This window comes from Dryobates pubescens, chromosome 15 (genome assembly GCF_014839835.1).
Source record: "Dryobates pubescens isolate bDryPub1 chromosome 15, bDryPub1.pri, whole genome shotgun sequence".
Lineage (NCBI taxonomy): Eukaryota > Metazoa > Chordata > Aves > Piciformes > Picidae > Dryobates > Dryobates pubescens.
Window position 1 is genome coordinate 174,786 of NC_071626.1, and position 21,316 is coordinate 196,101.

Genomic DNA, 21,316 nt, shown 5'->3' on the forward strand with positions numbered 1-21,316 from the left:
AGAAGCAAGAGGCAGAGCAGGCTTGATTCCAGGCCACAGATGAAAGCTGATCTGGAAGTCTTTGTCTCGCCAGACATGAGGAGGAAATGGACCCCACCCTTCTCAGATTGGTTTCATACTGATGTCGTTTCTACGGACTGCATCACCAATGACATATGGCCAGGTCCTAGTCTGTGGTGTGGTCCTGTCCCCCCTTTTCAGGAAAGAGAGAATTTGTTATTTTGGGCTTCACAAACAGCTCTTAAGCAGCCACAGCCTCTGGTAGCGCTGGATGAGCTTCCCTGTCCGGTGAGGATTTCACTGAGCGTGTTTGGCCTCGGGTAGTGCCTGGATGACATTGCCAGCTGGAATTGTCAGAGCTGCTTTGTCCTCTGTCCCAGGCAAAGAGGAGCCTGCCGGGCAGGCACTCTGGCTCTTATTTCACATCCCTGCTTAGTCAGAGCTGCCAGCCCTGGGCACTGAAAACCCTGAGTCAGGCCACAAACGAATCACAAGATCTGGCTTGGAAATCATGAGATTTTTTAATTACAAGTAGTTAATTTGGGATTTCTTTGGGGTCGTTGGAGTGTTTGTTCTTCCAATTTTATTCTACAAATCCCAGAGCCTGAAATATGCTTTGGTGAATTCTGCATGTGTTTGTTTACTGAAGTGAGAGCCAGGTTCACTTATGGTTACCTGACCTCTGGAGCTGGCAGGGAGCAGACCAGAGTATCTAAAAGATCTGCACTGACCAGGCTGCTCAATGAGGAGCCTGTTCTGCAGCTGCTGATTGCCCTAAGGAGCTTAATTATCTCCGTGTCGCTTTGACCCCTCAGGCTTATTGCAGAGAGCTGTTTCTCTTGGGCACAGCCTGAAAGTGTTCTTTCAGCTGGTGGAAAAGGACACTTTGTGCAGGTTGTGCCTTGTTTACCTTGCAGCAGCTTTCCACGGGCAGCACGTGGCACCTTGCCAAGGAGGCCCTGAGGCACCACTGCAGTTCTGCTACGCTGGGCTCTGGCTGGGTGCCCGCACGTGCCGCAGCTTCATGCCCAACACGACCCCGGGAGGACATGGCCCAGGGGCTGTGCTGGCTGCTCAGCTGCCTCTCAGCTGGCTCTGGGCTGGGAGACACGGAAACATGCTGGGGAGGCTGGGACTGGTGTGGGTAATTCCAGGTGCAGAGCTGTCACCTGGGGTTGGCACTTTGAAAATCCCTCTTGGCAGCTGCTCAAAACATGTTGTCCCCGCGCCCCCGGCAGCCACGCCAGCCACATCCCCTCAGATGCCTGTTTCCTCCAAGTCTTGTATTCCCCTCCCCTTTGAGTTTTCAGTGCCTTCCTCCTCTCTCATGCAGAACACCTGACTTCTGGGGACTCCTCAGCTCTGTGTGGCAGCTTTTGTGTCCTATCAGCCCCACACCGGTAGGGCTGGGTGCCAGTTTCTCTCAGGTGCCCCCAAAACGTAGATAACCTGGACTCTCAGGTTTTCCAGTGTGAAGAATTCTTGGTGACTCCAGGGGAACATTGGGCTTTGCTGGAACCAGGTCTTTTCTCATCTATGACCAACTGGAGGTTCTCAGTTCTAGGGTTCCCCCCAGGCCTCTGGGAGGAAGTTTAAGCCCTTTGGAAATAAAACTCTTCCAAATATACAAATGTTTGTCAGTGGCTCTCAGAAGATCTGTGCATTTAACCAAAGGCAGGGAGTCCTGCACCTTGTAGGGAAGTTCTTCCTCTGCTCCTCATCAGGGGAATGTTGCTGGCCAATGGACTGTGGGGCCTGGCTTGTCCTGGCTCTGTGAGCAGGCCCACATTAACCAGGCTGCTCTTGGGAGGCAGAAGAAATACCAGTGGAGGCTGACTGCTAGTGGTGCAGTGGGTGATGGTCAGTCAGTGCACCCTGGGTGGCACCAAGGGCCGTTCTGGTTGGTTGTCACATTGGCCCTGCTTGATGCTTTGTGAGGCTGGCTGTAGGGCTTTGCTCTGCAGTCACCTGGCTGAATGCAGCTGTTTCTGTGCCCCACTGATTTCTGTCCCCAGGATACTGCAGGAGCTCCTTTCAGCTGGGCAGCAGGTCCTAGCCTGCCAGCAAACCCAAATCTGTGTCTTTCACTGCTTTTTTTTTTCCCTTTTAAATGAAAAGTCAGGGAGTCACCTAGCTGATCGAGACTTTGATTCAACAGCATTTATCCTGATTTTTAAACTCTAAGCAGTGTGCAGCTGGAACAGTTCTCTTGACTTTTTAAACCATCTCTATCCTCCCTACGTTTTGCACGTGGTTTTATCTTCTCTGTGTTCTGTTCTGAATTTAGCTGAAGAAAGAACCATTTGGGAAGTGTTGCTGTGAAGAAGTTTTCTTTTGAACTAGCCAACAGTTTATGGCTTCTGCGTCTCCAGTACTTTGCTCTCTCTCTGTGTTTTGCTCCTCAGCCCTGCGCAGTGAGATTTCACTGGTGAGCCAGCTGGGGCTCTGCCACTCGTGAGAGCTGTGAGGTAATGAAATCAGAGTCAATTAGAAGTGTTTTCTCAAGCCCTCTGCACGGTTCTGAGCTATTAATTTCCCACTGCAGCTCTGCCAGCTGAAAAGTAGCTGCCTTATTGCCCCGGACTACAGTGTGCATGTACAGCTCCATCTTCAGCAGAGGCCTCCGGCGCCACAGGAGGTGGCACAGCAGTGGCAGGACAGCTGCAGCAGGGCACAAAGCAGCTCTTTCAGACACATTCTGGCCAGGAGGGCACATGTGCAGCTAAGACTAGTCCCAGGGCCCATCTGACTGGAGCAGGAGCTGCCCTGGGGAGGCAGCAGTTGGGGCAGCGCTTGTGTCTGACTTGGTGACCGGCATGGTGGGGCCAGCACTTTGCTCATTCTAGATCTCTTTGCTGTTCTGAAGGGATGCAGAGGGACAAGGGAAGGAGGGGAACTGATCTCCCCTGTGATGGGTCACTCAGACATAGCATCACCTTGGAACACCTGGGCAGCCTGTTCCAGTGCCTTACTACTGCCCTGGTGCATTTGAAGCCATACTTGAGGTACTGCTGCTGTGGGCACATGTCAGTGCAGCAGTGTTGTAAGGTACCATGAGCTAACTCCAGCTTTGGGCTCCTCTCCAGAGGACCAAGTGACTCAGCTTCAAAGGAGGTCGCTGTGAAGGTGGAAGCAGGGCTTTGCATGTGTGAGTGCAGAGCCTGGCAGCTGGCAGGGTGCCCAATTCTCCTCCTTGAACCAAGCAAACAGGGTGCCCCTCCTGAGCTTCGTGATTGAAAGCTTTGCTGCAAAGCATGGTATGAAGTCTTCACAATCACTGATTCAGTAAGCTTGGCTTTGGGTTATCTGCACAAATTCCTCTTCAGACGTTGGCTTCTCCTGGGAAAAGGCATGCTTTTGAAAGAGTCCCTTCTGGAGCTGTACAGAGACAATGCCTGCTGTGCTGGCCAGCCTGGCACAGTGCTCGTTCTCCTGAAGGAAGAATTGTTGGTGAAGGTGGCTCTGAGGATCTGCAGCTCAAGAGGATGGTCCCAGACAAGAGAAAGCAGTGACCTGCGTGTAGCACCCTCCCCTACAGACCTGCCTGGGCAGTGTTTGTGGAGTGGGTACCAGCTGCCAAGCCAGTGAGCTGGACGTGGGGCTGAGACCAGCACAAGCTGGGCTGTGTTAACCCCATCCTGCCCTCAGCACTCTGCTGTCAGCTGTGGCTGCAGGACCTGCAGATGATGACATGGGTAGGAGCCCCCTTGCCTGAAGGGTCTCCAGTCCTTGTCTTTGACATGGCGGAGGCACATTTTATCCAGTGGTGAATAGCACCAGGCTCCTGAGGCAAGGCTTTTGAGAAGCAGCTGAGGGACCTGCAGTTGTTCAGCCTGGAGAAAAGGGAGCTGAGGGGAGACCTCTCTACAACCGCCTGAAAGGAGGTTGGGGTGAGGTGGGGTTTGATTTCTTCCTAGTAACAATTGATAGGAGAGGAAATGGCCTGAGATTGTGCCAGGGGAGTGTTAGATTGGAGATGAGGAAAAAATTCTTTGCTGCAAGAGTGATCAGGGACTGGCAGAGGCTGCCCAGGGAGGTGGTGGAGTCCCCATCCCTGCAGTGTTCCAGAAACCTGTGGCCATGGCACCTGGGGACAGGGTTTTAATGGGCATGGTGGTGTTGGGTTGGTGGTTGACTTGATCTTGGAGGTTCTTTCCAACCTCAGTGATTCGCTGGTTGTTTGTGGTGAAATCCTCCCTGTGTGTGCCTGCTGTGGGTGTGTGCTGGGCAGGAGCAGGCTGGCAGTCTTTGCTGCGTGTGCTGGGATAGGTGGGATGGAGGCTGGGCATGGCTGCAAGTGGGACACGCAGGAGTGACCCAGCCTCTGGCAGCCTTCAGGGCAGGGGGGCTGGGGGCAGCCAGCTAGCCGGGGGCTTGCTGAGTCCCAGACAGCTGCAGCAAGCAGGAGGTACCTGTGGTGCGTGGGTGGCTGCTCCCTGGCAGGGCAGCGGGCTGTGGGCCGCCTTTCCCTGGAAGCCTGACTTAGTGTTCGTGGGAGAGCTCTGGGTGCAGAGCCCTGCTTTGGATGTTCTGCATCTCCTGCGGCCTCCTCGCCCTTGCCCAGCTGCTTGCCGAGCTGTTGTGGCCGGTAGTGGGGGCCATGCTCGCGGTGTTGGATGCTCTGGGGCCATGTGCCGGTGCCCGGGGCCATGTGCCGGTGCCCGGGAGCCGGGCTGGCGGCGGTGCCCGCGGTTATGTAATGCCCGCAGCGCCTGGCAGCCCGGCGGGGCCCCACGTGTGCCGCGGAGCTGCCGGCCCCAGATTCAATTAAGGCTGCTGCCAGCGGACGTGAGCCCGCATGAGCCGAGCGCTGCTGCCCGGGCCCCGGGAAGCCAATGGGCTGATTAGCGGCACACCGATTGACGAACGGCTGCTGCAGCGCCGGTGGGGGCTGGCGGATCCCTCGCCGCGCCACCGAGCGGGGCTGGCATTAGGCATTATGTAACCCGTCTCGGGCAGCAGCCGCGGCGAAAGGAAACAACCACCCACCTCGCCCTGCCTGCCCCTCTGCCCTCCCCCTGCCAGGACATCACGGAGCAGTGTCTGGTCGGGTTTGCGGGGGGCTGTGCTCCTCTCTGGCTCTGCCCTCTGCTTCCAGCAGCAGTCTGGCAGGGCAGCAAAGCTGGCTGCAGGGTGGGGGTGGTTGGCAGGTCGGGCGTTACAGGGCCGACAGTTTGGGCAGGGGATGCAGGTTTGCAGGTGCTGGGGTTGATGTGTGCAGGTGGCCTGCTGGGACTTCTCATCGACTCTTGTGGAGGGGAGCAGCCCCAGCAGCGTCAGGCAGGGATTGTCCGTACGAAGCTGCAAACGTTCTTGCTACGAACCTCTTTGTTTTTACCCAGCTCTCTGCCACAAGAAGGTCCTGTGGCTGCAGGGGTAAAGCACAACCCAACCCAAATACACATGGAGGAACAGGAACTGCTTCAAACCTACACAACTATTTGTATTAATGAGCAGCTGAGGAGTAAAGTGACATTAGAGAGTTGGAGGGCTCCATCCCCACCCTGCAACCTTCACCCCATCTTTTCTCCATAGTACATTTTGGAATCCATCCTTCTTCCTCTGATGGAGGCTGATGTTCATTGTCTCACCCTCGAAAAGGAGAATGCTGCTGCCCAGAAGCCATGAAGAAAGCAAACCCTCTGCAGTTCTGAGCTGCATTCTCTGCTGCTGAAGGGCTCGGGGGCACTGTTTGCAGGCAGGCTGACTGCATGGCACACAAAACATTTGCTTCTTAAAAATGTCCCCTGCTGCCACTGAGGCAATGGCCATTGGTAAAGCTGTGCTGCACCGAGGGCCAGAGGTGTTTGACACACTCAGGCTTGCAGGCTGTGCATTTGGGGAGTATTCAGCAAGCAATAGCACTATCCAGTGATGTTATTCCATGCTGCTAGCCTGGACTGATGACATTCCCAAGAGGAAGCGGTTGCTGGAGTGGCTTTTTTTATTATTAGGCATAAAAAAAACAAACAAAAAAAACCAAAACAAAACAAAAAAAAACCCAAAAAAACACAACAAACCCCAGAAAAACCAACCCCCAACAACTTTTTTTTCCTGGTGTTTAGAGATTTTTCTCTTCTCATTTCTCTTGCTCTTTCTTTCACTGCATCCCCCCATACACAGTTGCCTCAGTGATGTTTGCATGCCCATTGTGCTGGAGAGTTGCACAACTCTGCCTTGCAAAGTGCTGACAATTGAGCCCTGCCTTTATCTTGGGCTCTGTTTTCAGCACGCGTTTCTGTGTGTAACTTAGCACTGTTAGAAGGCAGAGGGAGGCATGCTGCAGCTGCCCAGGGATCGTTTTCCACAAGTCAGGACAGAGTAATAGAGCTGCTACCCAGCCAACACCTTGTGCCCCCTTGCTGCCCGAGCCTGAGCCCTGGCTGTGTGGCTGTGCCTGCTAACGAGTGGATGCTGTTAGTTTAACGAGGCTGCAGCCGGGGGCTGCTCGTTATCATCACAGGAATTAACCTGCTGCAGCAGCTCAGAAATAAATGAGTCTAGCTCAGATTGGGCTGCGCTGGGAGCCAAACCAGGGCTGTTGCTCTCCACAGCTTTAGCAGTCCTTGCTTTCTTCCACTTCATATGAGCCATTCTGAGCTGTATGGAGGAGCCTTTTACCTTCCCTTGCTAATCCATCCAAGGGAAGGTGAGGAAGTGGTCCCAATTCCTGCCTCTCATCAACAGAGGCAGCACCCAAGGAGCTATGCAGAAGCAGAGGTCTTGACAGCTGGAGAGCAATAACGTGCTCCCTCTCAGAACAAATGACCATCCTTCCCCCAGACTGTGGTGAGAGAATATTAGGACTCTGGCTATCATCTAATCATAGAGTCACTAATGTTGGAAAAGACTTCTAAGACCCACAAGTCCAACTGTCAGCCCAACTTCACCATGACCACTAATCTATGTCCCAAAGTGCCATGCCTACAGGTTTTTTGAAGACCCCAGGGATGGGGACTCTAACAGGCACTGTGGGAGAATAAGAAGCCCTAATGGTGTGGAAAACTCTAGGTACAACTTGAGCAGGTCAGATGGCTTGTGAAAGAGAGAAAGGCAGGAACCCTGCTCTGGTGTCAGACTGGCCACATGAAAACATCTTGCTCAGCTACCACTATGGAAAGAACAGAATGAAAATCTTCCCATTTTGATGGGTTTTGTAGAGCTTTATTGCTTAGGTACCAAGGTTCCCCCAGAGTTGGGGTTTAGTAGATAGTGTGGGAGTACTGTACAGCAAAACGGGTTTCACTTTGGAGTTGACAGAAAAGCAGTGTCCCTCTGGCTGAGGGTGTAAATCCAGCAGAAGAGGTTTGGTTTGCACTTTGAAACGAAAGGGTTTTTGCCTTACAATGTGCAATTAAAGTGAAATGGTTGACCTCCCCCCTCCCTCCCTGCTGCAGAGCTTTGCAGCCTGCTTCTGACTGCCTGTGCTTTGCTGCTGTGGCACAGTTTTCACACAGTCCTGGCACTCAGAATGAAACTTTGAAACAGTGTAGGGTTTGGGAAATGTTCACCTGTTGGCTTGGGTTTTTTTAAAGCTAACCTACAAAGAGTTTTAAAAATAGACCAAGTCCTTCTGGAATTCAGTTACAGATGCCTGCCAGCTGCCTCCCCTGCCTGGCACCTGTATTTCTAGCTTCTCTGTTCCTCTGGATGTTTCTTGCATCCTATATAGCACAAGTGATGAACAGAGGTTCGAGGCAGAGGTGCTGGGGTGCAGACTGCACTGCCCTGCTGTGCCCCCATCCCCCTGCTGCTGGGGCTGCCCTGTCGTGGGCATGATGCAAGCTGTGCAGGTGCTGCATGCTCTGGTGCCAGCAGTGCGCCTGCTGCCAGGGCTGGCACTTTGTTCTCAGGCCATGTGCAGTGGCTGTGAGAGTAGGTCTTGACTTAGGCCCTGCAGCACTGCATCCTACAGCATTGTAAGAGTGCACTCTCTCAGCGCCCTGGCTGAGTTCACAGGCACACACTGCATCGCCCGTTTGCTGGAACACCGGAGCCCAAACCCTGGGCACAACGGCAGAAAATCCCTGCAGGTTGGAGTAGATTTGCCATAGATGCAGACCCTGGGTTCTGCCTAACATAGACCTTGCCTTAAGGGATTGCTTCCAGAGCTGCCGTGCAGGGTCAGAAGAAAGCCAAAGAGCTCTGTGCCTGTTGTGGTGCATGTGCCTGTGGTGTGTCATCCTCCTGGGCCTCCTTGCAGATGATTCATTTGTCTGCTTCCAGGGGAGTGTTCTTCCAGACATGTCTCTGGGCTGTGATCGTTTCTGCTGCTGTCTTGTTTCACCCTGTGGGCTCTCTGGGCCTGTGTGCCCATCTGCGTGTGGCTGTGGCAGCAGCTTTCCACCCAGCCTGGCTGGCTGCAGGATCTCGCCGGTTCTGTGCTGCCCTGCTCTCTTGGGTATCGTTTTACTCTTTGATTGGGAAGAATATGGTTGGAGGGTTTGTAGCAGAAATTCATTTACTAATTCATAGGGGAGGGAAGTGGGGCAGGGAAGTAATTCTTTGGTACAGAACAACAATCCTCCAAGGACGTAGTTACAGCATTTCTTGTTAAAGTACAGAGTGTTTGTTTTCAAACTGTGGGGAAAATGCAGCAGCTCTGTGGCTCAGGCTGCTGCATTCTGAACACACAGCAATGGTGCTGGGGCAGATATGGCTGGTGCTGGGCTGAGCAGTTCCCTGCCCCATGGCTGGTGCCACAGCAGGGGAAGCTGCTTAGCCATTAGGCATGATGTCGCCGCCTGACAGCTAGAGCCATGGAGTTGAGAGCTGTGTAGGAGTGAAGGTTTCTCAGAGTCTGTTAAAGTCAGCACTGGGATCCTGATCCATAGCTCTTAGGTTGGACTATGGCAGGTGCCTGCTTACAGCGTGCAGTGCTGCCCTGCAGTAGGGCTCTCCAGGCAGCATTATCCACAGTAACTTCACCAGCAGGGTTGTGAAGCTTCCTGCTCTGCTGCTGTTTTGTGTGGTGTTTTCTAAGGTTCCTCTCCATGTTGTTGCTTGGCTGCACCTGCAGGAACTGAGCCCAGATCTGAGTTCAACTTGAGCAGTTTTTTGCTGTTTGATATGTAGATGTGGTTTTTCTTCATAAGACTTTAAGTTAGGTAAAAGGTTGATGAAGCTGGAGTCTGAGAAGCAGAAGTGCAGAGTGCCCTGGAGCTGGTGGGTTTCAGAGGGCTGTAGCTGGGTGTGTAAGCCAGCGGCTCGGGGGTTGATGCACTGCTGCTTGGGGACTACATGTGCCAGGGCTGCATGCTGCCAGACAGCAACCCCCCCTCAGCAGCACTGCCACCTGCAGCAGGCTGGCAGCCCTGGTGAGAGGGGGAGTGGGGCTCTGTCTCTGGAGAGCACCAAAGGGGTTGTGTCTTGCTGTAGATCTACCTGAGCTCTGCATTAGAAGTGCAAGGGGCGGCAGCAGCCCTCAGCTGGAACTGCAGGCCAGTGAAGGCCATGCTGTCTTTGGAGGGAAGCTGCAGCACTGGCAGGGCCCAGAGCAATCAGGGACACTGCTCACAGCTCACTTGAGGCTGCTGATGCTTTGTCTGTGTGGTTCTGGTGCAGCTGAGGCTTTAAGGTGCACATTCGGCTCCTTGTTTCCCTCTTTCTGGGGCTCAGATAAACATTGTAGTAATTACAGCTCTGGCCCCTTACAGACTCATTTTGAATAGTTGTTTACTGAAGAGACCCTGGAACATTGTTAGAGGGCAAATGCCAGTGAAAAGCTATATTTGATTCTTCACTGTAGCAGTACATAGAGAATCAAAGTGACTTACGACTACCAAGGGTGCTTGTGTGTGGCGTTGTGGGGGGTTGTGTTCTTCACAAGTGCAGACCTGCAAACTTCCTTGGGATTTGGTTGTTTTGCTGTGCTGATAGGAGCAACAGGTCAGGAAAAGGCAAGGTGGTTTCCTTTGCCCCTGATCCAAACCCCAGCAAAGCCAGTGAGAAGATTTCTGATAGCAGAGCTGTGATGGGCTCACTCCAGCCACGTGTGCTGCCAGCACTGCCTGCTCCGTGTTTGCAGGGTCTGGGTTCCCCTCTTGTGCTAACTGAGCTCCAGAAAAGGATCAGACAACTGCAAGTTTTCCAGCCCTGCCCACCAAGAAACTGGTCTTTACTGGTGTGGAGGCTTTGTGGTGATTCCACCTGCTCCTCACTGCTACAAAGCTAATGCAGCTGCAGTTCAAAACTGAGGACTGTTTGTGGCTGTAGCTCTGACTGTGCAGGGACACCTGAGCACCCACACTGCTCTCGGGAGATACAGGGGCCCTTGGCATCGTGTTGTTCTCCCATCTGCCTGCAGTTTGCAGATGGCATCAGATCCTTTGGCAGTTATGTGACCTGTGTTACACCTTCTTGTCATTATGGGCACAAAGAGAGGCTGGACAGGGCTCCAAGCAACCTGATCTAGTTGAATATGTCCTTGCTCACTGCAGGTGGCTTGGACTTAGGTGACCTTTAAAGATCTCTTCCAACCCAGCTCATTCCATGATGCTGTGGGATTCATGCAGGGAATGCTGCCTCTGGGGAGCTGAATGCACCTGACTGCTGCACCTGTCTGCATTTGAAAGAGAGAATCATAAGTGCTGGAAGAGTTCTCTAGGATCATCAAGTCCAAGCATCAGCCCAACACCAGCATGGCCACTAAGCCGTGTCCAGCAGTGCCATGTCTCTGCTCATTTACAGCTTGTACCTGGCAGCTCCGGCAGCACCTTGTTGTTGGGTGGCTGTGCCCTGGGGCAGGGTTTGCTTGCTGCAGCTTTTGATAACTCATCCAGGATCTTGTTGTAGGAGCATCTGCGTTGGTGCTGTGAGAGCCAGCTGTGTGTGCTGTGTTGGCTCCATGTGAGCTCCTGGTTCTGGAAGGGTTTATGCTGCCATCGGTCTTCCTGAGATGGGCTTTCCATCCCCTGACACAGCACTAGCCTCACCTGCACCTGGGCTACTTTCTCTGTCATTTAATATCAATGCAGGAGAAAGTGTCCCAAGTGATTCCCTGAGAGCCTTTGCTCTGGGTGAAGGAGGAGACAGCTGCATTCACTGGCTGGTGGTTGCTTGGTGGATCAGTCATCAGATGGTTTAGTGGACAGGGGGAATATCCTTTGCCAGTTAGGCAGCAGTGTAAAGCTGACTTGCTGTTTCTGTGGAGGGAGGCTGACTGCCAGGAGGTTGTTTGGGCAGAGAGCTGGGCCTGTAGTCATAGAATCACAGAGTCATTTTGGGTGGAAAAGACCAACCCCTATCTAAGTCACGAGCCAAGCTCCTCCAGCTGAGACATCTGTGGCACCTCTCAACTGCTACAGGCCTTCAGGAGGTACACAGGCAGGTTTAACAGCTCCCCACAACGACCCAGTGATCTGTGAAGGATCTGGAAATGTGGAGCAGCATGTTGTGTGAAATAGGTGTCCTGTAATGCAGCCAGCATGAGCCACGAGCGCTGTGGCAGCTGTGTACAGAGAGCTCTGCTGTTAGAGGGACATGCTGGAAGGTACGTGGCTTGTGACCAGTGATGGAGTCGGTTCAGCTCTGCCTGCATCCCCTTCTGCCTGTCTTGTGTTGGCTCCAGCCTGGACCCTCATTTAGGCAGAAAGTGAGGCAGGAGGACAGCCCTCTGCGACAGGCTGCCCAGCTGCAGGTCTCATTAGCATCAGTGCAAGCATCTCTCAGGAGCAGACTCTTTGTAGAGCCCTGCCAGTCCTGGCTGCTTGTTCTCTGTCCTGCTCTTGTCTTTTGCCCTATGGCACAAAATCGGTGTTCACGTGTCAGGAAACAGACCACAGCCATTATCTCAGGCTTGGTTGTTGTTTGGCACTGGCTTTATGAGGCCAGTGGCTCAGTGCTGCAGTTGTTTGTGATGTTAAGCTCCTACACCTAAAGCAGTGAGGTATCTATGGCAACTGTACCCCAGGCTGCCTTTGCACACAGGTCAGAGCATGCATGTTCTGCCTGCCCTTGGGCTGCCTTAGCCACCAGGGATTTTTACAAAGACCCTGGCACTGACTGGTTCCTAACAGAATTTTGTCTTCAATTAGCTGTTGGGGCCTCTGCAGTGGAGGCAGCACAAAGCCTTTGCCACTGCAAATGAGGCTGTTGGCCAGACCTGTTCGCACGGAACCTGAGCCCGGTGCTGAAAGTGTTGAGAGAGAGCTTTGCAGCAAGGAGACTCCAAATTCAAGTCTCTACTACAGCACCCAAGAACCACCCTGATGGGAAGTTTCTAACAGCACAGTTCCACCCAGGTCACCAGGAGCCACAGCTTCTGCAGAGCTGGACACCAGCTTGGAGCTTACTCTGCCTGCCAGGCTGCATCCATCCTGAGCTTGCCCTGTCCCTTGTTTGGACAGAATTTTGCTTCATCTTGGTTTGTTGTGTCAGTTGCAAAGCTTTTGCTGCAGTGAAACGTCAGGTGCGTTTCTTCTGAGTCTTCAGGTTAGGAATTTGAGTGTGGAGGAGGAGGACCAGGCTCTGCCTTTAGCCTCATGCTGCTTTCCCAGATGCTCCCCTGCCCTGTTGCAGTCTCCTCCAGAGCTGTGCCACCAGGCACGGGGACACAGTGACCAGAGTTACCGAGGGGAGAAGCTGCAAATCAGGTGTCCCATGGGTTATAACATGTCCTTGGGACAGCCAGGGGACAGGCAGGGAGAAGGGAAATTCAGAGGGGACAAGGAGGCTGGTGAGGTCCCCATCCCTGGAGGTATTTAAAGAACAGGTGGACAGTAGACAGGGCACTTTGGGGTATGGTTTGGAGGGCATGGTGGTGTTGGGTTGACGGTTGGACTCGATGATCTTGGAGAGGCCTTCCAACCTTAATTGATTCTGTGATTCTAAGAAAAAAGATGGAAAGACAGCAAAGCAGGAGAGACAAAACCCAGATCCTCTCCCAGTGTTCTGCATCATCCCTCTACCACTGTACGAATCTGTCAGGCTTTTGGCTGAACCCGAGCAGTTTGGAAGCCACAGCTCCAGCACTAAGGCCTGTCCTGTGACCCTGGGGGCCAGCAAAGGACACTGAGTATGGAGGTGGGAACACCTGTGTGACACACAGTCCCCAGCAGGCAAACAGCCATTGCATTGTGGTGTGGACTCACAGGGGGACAGAAAGGCCTCTAATATGTACAGGAAACCCAGCTGTGGAACAAAGTCATTGCAACGTAGTCATTAATCAAAGGAGCTAAATAATGGTGACATTCTGGGCAGTGTTATTTAGGGCTAAATGAAGGCTCTGGTGTTCAGAGGCTGTCATCAGAACTGGGGAGCCCGATGCTGTGGCTGCCTCTGCCTTGCAAAGGCATTCTCGGGTGTCTCAGAGGATGAGGCAATCTGGACTTTGTTAGGGCAGGAGCAGAAAAGTCACCTGTGGGAGGCAGAAGGGCAAGACTGGAGTTACCTGGCTAAGGGAAGGGGGTGCTCAGCTCAGCAGCAGTGTCTGGCTGGAGACACTGGCTCCTCCCTAGGCAGGAGCTTCTCTGTTGTTCACAGGCTGAGGTGTCTCTGCCCAGCCCTCTGCTGCTTTGCTCAGCACAGTGTACGAAGGATGGCAGACCCTGCTCAGGTGGCACACAGGCATTTTGTTACGCCAGTTCTGCTTTTGGTCTGCTGAAGTCAGGGTTCCAGCTGACATTTTGGGTCACTTAATGTTCTGCTCTGGCTGTCTCCTCATTGGAGATTTTGTAGAACCAGTTTAGCTCTTGAGCTGACGTCGCCGTGCACTGGGCCGTGGATCCAGCACAGACAGCCTTGGCACGCTCCTTGCTCTCTTCTGAACACATCTGGATTGCCAGAGGACGAGACCAGAGCACTGAGTGCTGTCTCTCTGTGTGGCCATCACCAGATGCTTCAGAAGGTCTAAAAATCCCCACTGTAGGCAGAGCTGAAGTTTTCTATTCTTCCCAAAGTCTTGGGATAATCCTTAACAGTGAGATCATAAATCTGTGGCCCCTGAAGCTGCAGACTTTGGCTTCTTTCCCATAGCTGCTTTGGGTTTCCTAACATTTGCTGTTGCAGCTGGCTTCTCTTGTTGTCCATGGAAGTGCCCAGACCCCCCTGGAGTCTTGCCAAATTTGGCCTTAACGACTTCCCACGGTGGTGTTTTGCCACCTAATGATGTGTGGCTTACCAAGTATTTCTTTATCACTTTTTCACTGACCATTTTCCATTCCACTCAAGGGCCCCTCCTGAGTGTGGGAGGAAAGAATTCCTGACCTCTGCCTCTCCTCACCACTCACTTTTCTGTGCTGCTGTCACCTCCGCTCACCTCTTTCCACAGCGAGCAATCTCAGGCCACAGTTTCCCACACCTCTGTGTGCTCCTGGCACTCCTCTCAGCCTTCTGAGAGATGGCAGCCTGTAGGAAACACAACTTGAGGTGAAATGTGCTTTTGGTCTAGCTTGGGGCGCTACCTTTGGTTGGACTTGATGATCTTAGAGGTCTTTTCCAACCTAAATGAGTCTATGATTGTAATGTTGTCTTTGCTGCTTCCTACCCTGCTCAGTCTTTACCAAGGTTTTCACAGAGATGTGGTACAGGAGAGGGTTTTACTAATAACCAGAATAGCCTGAGCTGGGAATTGTGCAGCCCCTAAGACTCTTGGTGGGGTTTGTTTCATAGCCATGCTGAGCACGGGCTGGCTGCCGAGCCTCTGCAGGGCTGGAACTGTGCAGTTCATCTTGATTTTCACAATGCCTTTGACCCCTAACGTGGGGCTGCTGCATGGCATTTACCCGAGAGATGTCATTAGTGGGGACATCAGGACTGCTGGAACAGCAGGAAGAGGCTGCAGTCGGGCAGAGGACCTCCAGAGCAGGTTTTCTGCAGGCTCACTGTCAATCCAGGCTGTACTTTGCAGCTCTGAGGAAGCATCTGGCATAGCATTCCTGTAGCTGCGTGCTGCATGTGCAGCAGCCTTCCAGGGACAGCATTTTCTCCTTGGAAGCAATTGAAATGTGGGCATGGTGATGGCAACAGCTTCATCCTAGATGTGCCCCAAAACATGGTGTGGTGGACCAGCCAGGGCTCATGCAGCAGCCCTCTCAGGAACAGAGAGACCTCAGCAGTTCTAGCAGAGGTTGAATACAGAGGGGCAGTTTGATGTCCTGGTGAGCAGCTCACAGGTTGGGCCTTACATAAACATCAGTTTCAGGAGGGGGAACTTGAGCAGCTGAGACAGCCTCATAAAAACATGTAATCAGCTGCTCAGAGACAGGGGAATCCATTGTAAGCAAATAGTGATTTCTCCAACCAGTCCAAGGGTGGCTTCAGTTTCTTGTGGGGTTTTGTGTTTGCTGGTTGGGGTTTTTTTGTCTCCAGCCTAGAAGAGAACTTTTTCTTGATCTTGTGAAACTTAGCATGCAGAAGTTGCTGTTGCTCCTCAAGTCAGATGACAGCTAAGAAGCTATGGAGTTCTGGACGTGACAGCTAATACACCTCCAGAAGTTATTAAAACCATTCCCCTTGCATTCAGCAGCTCTGGCTGAGAGAAGTGGTTTATGAAACCTCTGCTGCAGCATTATGCAAAGGCAGGGTCATTTCCATGGCACTCTGCAAAGGACATGATGAGGTTTATTTGTTTGCACTGATGAAATCTTCGACTCCAAGAGCAGAAAGCTAATATTGGCCTCATTTGAAAGGGAGGGCTGAGAACTGCTTTGGAAACAGAGTGGGTTTTCCTGGTAAAGGATGCCTTTAGAGACCAGAACCTCTGATTGTCACCTGGGGGAATCCTGCAGTCATTCTGCTGTGATAAGCCCTTTCAGATCAGCAGGTCCAACCATTCTCTACCTCTACCTTTGTCCAGGTCACTGAGAGCCATAGATGTAAAGATCTTCTCTTTGGACCCCCAAATGAATGTTGGACAACAATATTTTATGGGCCAGCAAAGCAATCTGATACTCCACCGAATCAAACTCTATTTTTCAAATGCTTTCTTCTCAGCCCAGCTGTGGATGCTGAGGTTTTTCACTAAACTCCAAACAGTTTTTCTCTCCTGCTGCATTCATAGCAGAGACCCTTTAGAGATGATGCCAAAAAAATCCTTTCTTCGAATATGATACCTTCCTGAGTTGCTGCAGGCTGCAAACCTGGGCAGTTACCAGGCAGAACCTGGGGTCCTTGCAGTGTGCTCAGTGCTCCTTTCCCTGCCTGTACTGAAAATGGACAGGCAGGAGCATTTGTTTTGCAATGTTTTGGCCCTTAGGCTTCCAGCTTCTATGGAACCTGGAGCTGCAAAGGAAAGAAGAACTAGAAGAGTGCTAAAGCACCCCAACAGCTGCTGCTTGAGCTGGGCGTTAGGGAAGGCTGTGCTGATAGCTCTTTGTTTTGTCTGAACCTGCAGCAGCTCCAGGCTCAGGTTTATCACTCAGCTGCTGTGCTGTGGGTAGCCTGTGCGAAGAGGAGTGGGGCTGGTGCCAGACTTGTGTGGGGCTGAACAATGGCACATTTCAAATGGGGGTGTCTCTGCCTAATGAGAGACAGCTGAGAGGTGTGGGTGGCCAGTTCTGCTCTCCTAGGAGAGCTGTCTGATGAAGCATGGTGCATATTTTGGGTTGCTGGTGGTTTTTTTTCCTTTTTAGAGTTGTATGAAGACTTTTGCCAGGCAGAGTACGTGTCTGCTCCTCCTTCTGCTGGAGCTGCTGGCAAGCCTCCCCTTGATGTTAGTGGAAGCAGAGCTGGACACCAGCTGGACCCAGCCTCACACCGAGAAGTGCTTTTCCCTGGGGTGAATGAACTCCCTACTGTGCAGAGGGCTCTGCTGCTGGGTGTCAGATTTTGTGGGTGAAAATGTATCAGTTCCAGCTATCAACTGCCCGTGAAGACATCTTGTTGCAAAAAGATCAAAGCCAGCAAAAAGCTCCCTCTGTGTGAAAACAAGCAACCAGCCCCCCAAAACAAACAGCTCCCGCAGCCCACAGCCTTCTGGAGGCTGCTGGCACCATGCAGGCAGAAGCATTCCACTGTGGACGTGGTAGGCTCAAGGCTCTGGGGCCCTTTTCCAAGCTTGTGCTTTTGCAGTCCATCTGCACAGTGGCTCTGTGCCTCAGCTGAGCCCTTCTGGAGATGAGGTCTGTGCCATCTTGCTCTTTAAGAGCAGGTGAGTGACAAGTTAAAGGGTTAGATGCTTCCATCTGTGGTATCTTCACAGCAGCCACTTGCACCAAACTGCTGCTTCTACCATATTTTGTCTCCAAGGGAAACAAAGGAACAAAATGGTTTGAAAATGGGTGAAAGACAGCCACCAAAAAAATGCTCCTGAAGCAGAGCCTCGGCCCAAGGAGTGAAAATGTCATTCCTGGATCAGGAGAGGCAATGTATAGAAATAGGTGCCCTAGGGACAGCCTTCAGAGAAAGCCAGGCTTCTAGCCTCACCTCTGTTTACTACAGGAAAAGGTGGCATGATGTCTTCCTAGATGATGTGAAATGACATATTTTTGTGACCCAGTGTGTTCTCCTCCTGCAGACCACAAGATCTTCAAATAGTTCCTAAGAAGCCACCCAGTGATGATTTAGTAACTGCCAGCAGCAGACCATCACAGCTCTTTTCAGGCTGTTCCAGGAGCTGAATGCCATCAGTGTTTTAGATCATAAAAGCAAAATTCATGATCCACAAACCTGGGGGTGTTCAGCCTGGAGAAGAGGAGGCTGAGAGGAGACCTCGTTGCTCTCTGCAGCTCCCTGAGAGGAGGCTGCAGTGGGGTGGGGGTTGGGCTCTGCTCCCCAGACTCAGGTGATAGAAGAAAAAATTACCTGAAATTGTGGCAGGGGAGGGTTAGGCTGGAGATTTGGAAAAGCTTCTCAAAGCCTGGCACAGGTTGCCCAGGGAGGCAGGGGAGTCACCATCCCTGGGGGTGTTCAGAAACCACATCGGCATGGCTCTTTGGGACATGGTTCAGTGGCCGTGGTGGCGTTGGGTTGATGATTGGACTGGATGATCTTGGAGGGCTTTTCCAACCTGTAGGATTCTGTGATCATGTTCAGCATGCTGAACACTGTAACTGCCGTCCCAGCTTCCTAGGATGTAAGCAGAGCTCTGTGAGACAGGACAGGTTTGTTGTGAACACCCAGGGTGGGGCTGCTGCTGGTGCCTGTCCCAGCCACAGCTCCCCCAAGCAGGACACTACAGCCTCCTGTGGGACCAGCCCCTGGCCAGCCTGGGGAAGGGAACCTTGAAACCATTGCAGTAGCTGTAGAACCCAGCTGGTCTGATGGCATATGGGCTGGCAAACGTCACTTGTTTGCCTCCACACTTTCCTGCTGGAATCACCTCCCTGTTGAAAACTCCTGTCCCTCCTGCCTAGGTGTTTAACACTGCACCACCAATGACCAGTTGTGACCAGTTTTTGCCTCCTTGTGTCCTCAGGCTTCACCCTAGCTGTTGCTGGAGACAATGCAGTGGCATTCACGGCCAACAATGACACTGTTGTGTTCCCTTGTGGGGGCTTTCAGGGCTATACAATGTCCTAGCCATTGGAGAGGGACTGCAGTCAGCTGAGGGATGTTTACAGCCACCTCCTTACCCTGAACCAGAGGAATAAAGAAAGTGTTGGAGGCAGCAGGGGAGAGGTTCAGCTTGGAAGGTCAGGACTTCTGCCATGTGTGCAGGGAAGTGATCATGCCCCCTGGACTCAGTGCTGGTGAGGCCATACCTTAAGTCCTGGGTTCAGGTTTGGGGCCCTCCCTGCAAGAAAGACACTGAGGAGCTGGAGCAGGTCCAGAGGAGGGCAGAAAAGCTGGGGAAGGGTCTGGAGAGCAGGGCTGGGGATGATAAAACAAAAGGAAATGTTCCCGAGTTGCATCAGGGGAGGTTTAGGTTGGAGATGAGGAAAAATTTCTTTGCTGCAAGAGAGGTCAGGGATTGGCACAGGCTGCCCAGGGAGGTGGTGGAGTCCCCATCCCTGGAGGGGTTCATAAAACACCTGGGGACGTGGTTTAGTGGGCATGGTGGTGCTGGGTGAACAGTTGGACTTGATGATCTGAGAGGTTTATTCCATCTGTAGTGAGTCCATGATTCCACGTGTAGAAAGCTGTCCAGGGAAGCCAGTGCTGCTGCCTGGTGCTGGTAGTGTTGGCCTCTCATAGCCTGTCAGTAACAGCTGCTGCAGGCTGCTCACTGCTGCTGTTGCCTGGCCTTGAATCTGGAGTCATATTCGCTGTGTGGCTAAATGAGGAAACCCTTCAGGAGGACATCAGTGCTGTCCCCGCTGCCCTGGCAGCGATTTGTCTATCCCTGTGAGGGGGCTGCCCTTGAGCACTGCCTGTGGCATTGCCACCCAAGCAGACTCCAGCCACCGGCCAGCAGGGTCAGCACTCTTCCAGGGAGCAGTGTGCTGGAGGTGGCGGGGTGGCAGCGGTGCTCCAGGTCACACTGCTGGGCTCCCCTGCTCTTTACAAGGGCACCTAATGTGACAAGGCTTTCCTTGTGGCTGCCCAAAGGGGATGAAGATTCTTGCTTGTGAAATACAATGTCCCTGACTGCTGACACCTGGGCTTCTGAGAACTGTGTTACCTGGATTCCTGGGAGGCTGAGAGAGGGAGTGAGACAGAGCAGGGATCCTGACATTCAAGCCTTGCTTCTTGGGACAAGCAGTGAAGTTCATACCTCAGCCTGGATCTGGATGGAGCAGGATTCCCCTTTCCCTAGCCAGCAGAAGGAGCATCTCTGCATCACTGCTCCTCCCAGTGCCTTTGAAGGTAACAAGGCAGGAAGAAGATCTGAGATGTGCTGACAGTTCCTTGCTTTTATGTCTCCAGGTCTCATCAGAGACCTGCAGTGCTCTTTTCCTTACAAACCTTTAGGTTATGCATACACCTACAGCTGCTGGCACCCTCCTCTGCCTCTGTAAAGCCAAGTGTTGACTGCAGCTGTTCCCAGGAGACTGGAGGCAAACTGAAAATGCCAAATAATTGGTGCCCCCGGCTCGTGATCAGTGCCTTGTGATGCAGAACAGAAGCAAAATGAAAGGGAAGCTCTTCAGAGAGTTGAATGAAAGGTTTGACTGGTTGTGACCTTCTGAAGTGAGGGAAGAAGGAGATGCAGAGAATGCTTTTTGAGCTGTGCTCTCAGCTGTCACGTTTCTGGGTCAGTATTTCATGTGGTGCAGCTGAGATCAGACACAGGGAGCTGTGCTGCTCCGCTGCATGCAGCAGGCAGAAGGTGCTGGCAGGGCAGGGCACAGACACTGACTGCAGAGCATGGCTCTGGTAGAACTTGCAGACCAGGATGCCCGTCTCCAGCTGCTGGTGTCCAGCACCCCCAGGGCTTTCTCTGCTGGACAGTTTCTAGCCTCCAGCCTGGGGTTGTTGTGACTCAAATGCTGCACCCAGCACTTGGCCTTGTTGAACCTCATCCCATTGGCCTCAGCCAGGTCCCTCCACAGAGCCTTCAGCAGGGAGACCTTCTCTGTTTTATTTTGAAGAGATTCCAAAGCAAGGTCATACCACAGTGTGTTAGAGTTCCTTCCTTGGGCTTTGCTGCCCAACACCAGGCATTTGCTTTCTGGACACCCTGGCTCTGTGTGCTTGCTAACTGTGATGGAAAGGCCTGAGAAATGATGGATCTGAGTTAAAGAGCTTGCTGCTCAAGCCAAGGAATGTGGCCACCACTCCTAATTTCTTCTCTTTTTATCTTCTAAAGGGCAACACTTTAAGGAAAATCCTCCTGCATCGCTACTTTAAAGGAGAATATGGAAGTGGTGTGAATGGGCCTCTGTCTGCCAGCTACAGCAGAACTGCACCAGTGGGAGGTAACTCGCTGTGGACCATGCACAGAGCTCAGAAACACCAGCACTGGTTTCTCTGACAGGCACTTTGGAAGTGCTCCAGAGCTTCTGCTAGCAAACTAATCCAGCGTGTTCTGTAGGCAGGTCAAGGAGAGGTGCATCAGACCTGCCCTGAGCAGCACAGCCTGTCTGGCTGGGCTGCTGTGCCTCTGGTGGCTCCAGAGCAGGGCCCTGCCCTGTGCCCCACAGTCAGGCATTCAGTTCAGGGCCAGCTGGTAACACCTTTTTCATTTGCCAGCAAATCCACCTCCAGAAATTCAGCAAAGCACAAACCATTGGAACAAAGGTGCTGCTGTTGCTGGAAATTAAAAACACCCTAGAATTAAACTAAATCCCAGATCCTTTCTTGATACATGATAAAAATAGGATGAGAAACTTCTCCCCAGGATCATGGCTAGGCAGTGGGACAGACTGTCCCAAGAGGCAGCAGAATGTGTCAGCTCTATGCTGTCAGCAGGAAGGAGGAGTTCCTGGTCTCTGCAGGTGCCTTAAAGCCTATTTTGTTAGTGGTGCTGTTACGGAAGCCATGGGAGGTTACAGGG

The 21,316-nt window shown here is 52.5% G+C and overlaps 1 protein-coding gene across 1 annotated transcript in view; it reads left to right on the forward strand.

The window, feature by feature from the left end:
* ITPR2 (inositol 1,4,5-trisphosphate receptor type 2) overlaps positions 1-21,316 on the forward strand; it is a 177,266-nt gene that overhangs the window by 112,665 nt on the left and 43,285 nt on the right. Inside the window, exon 38 of the mRNA XM_054168078.1 lies at positions 20,630-20,738. Within this exon, the coding sequence (XP_054024053.1) occupies positions 20,630-20,738 (109 nt within the window). The remainder of the gene's footprint in view (positions 1-20,629; positions 20,739-21,316) is intronic.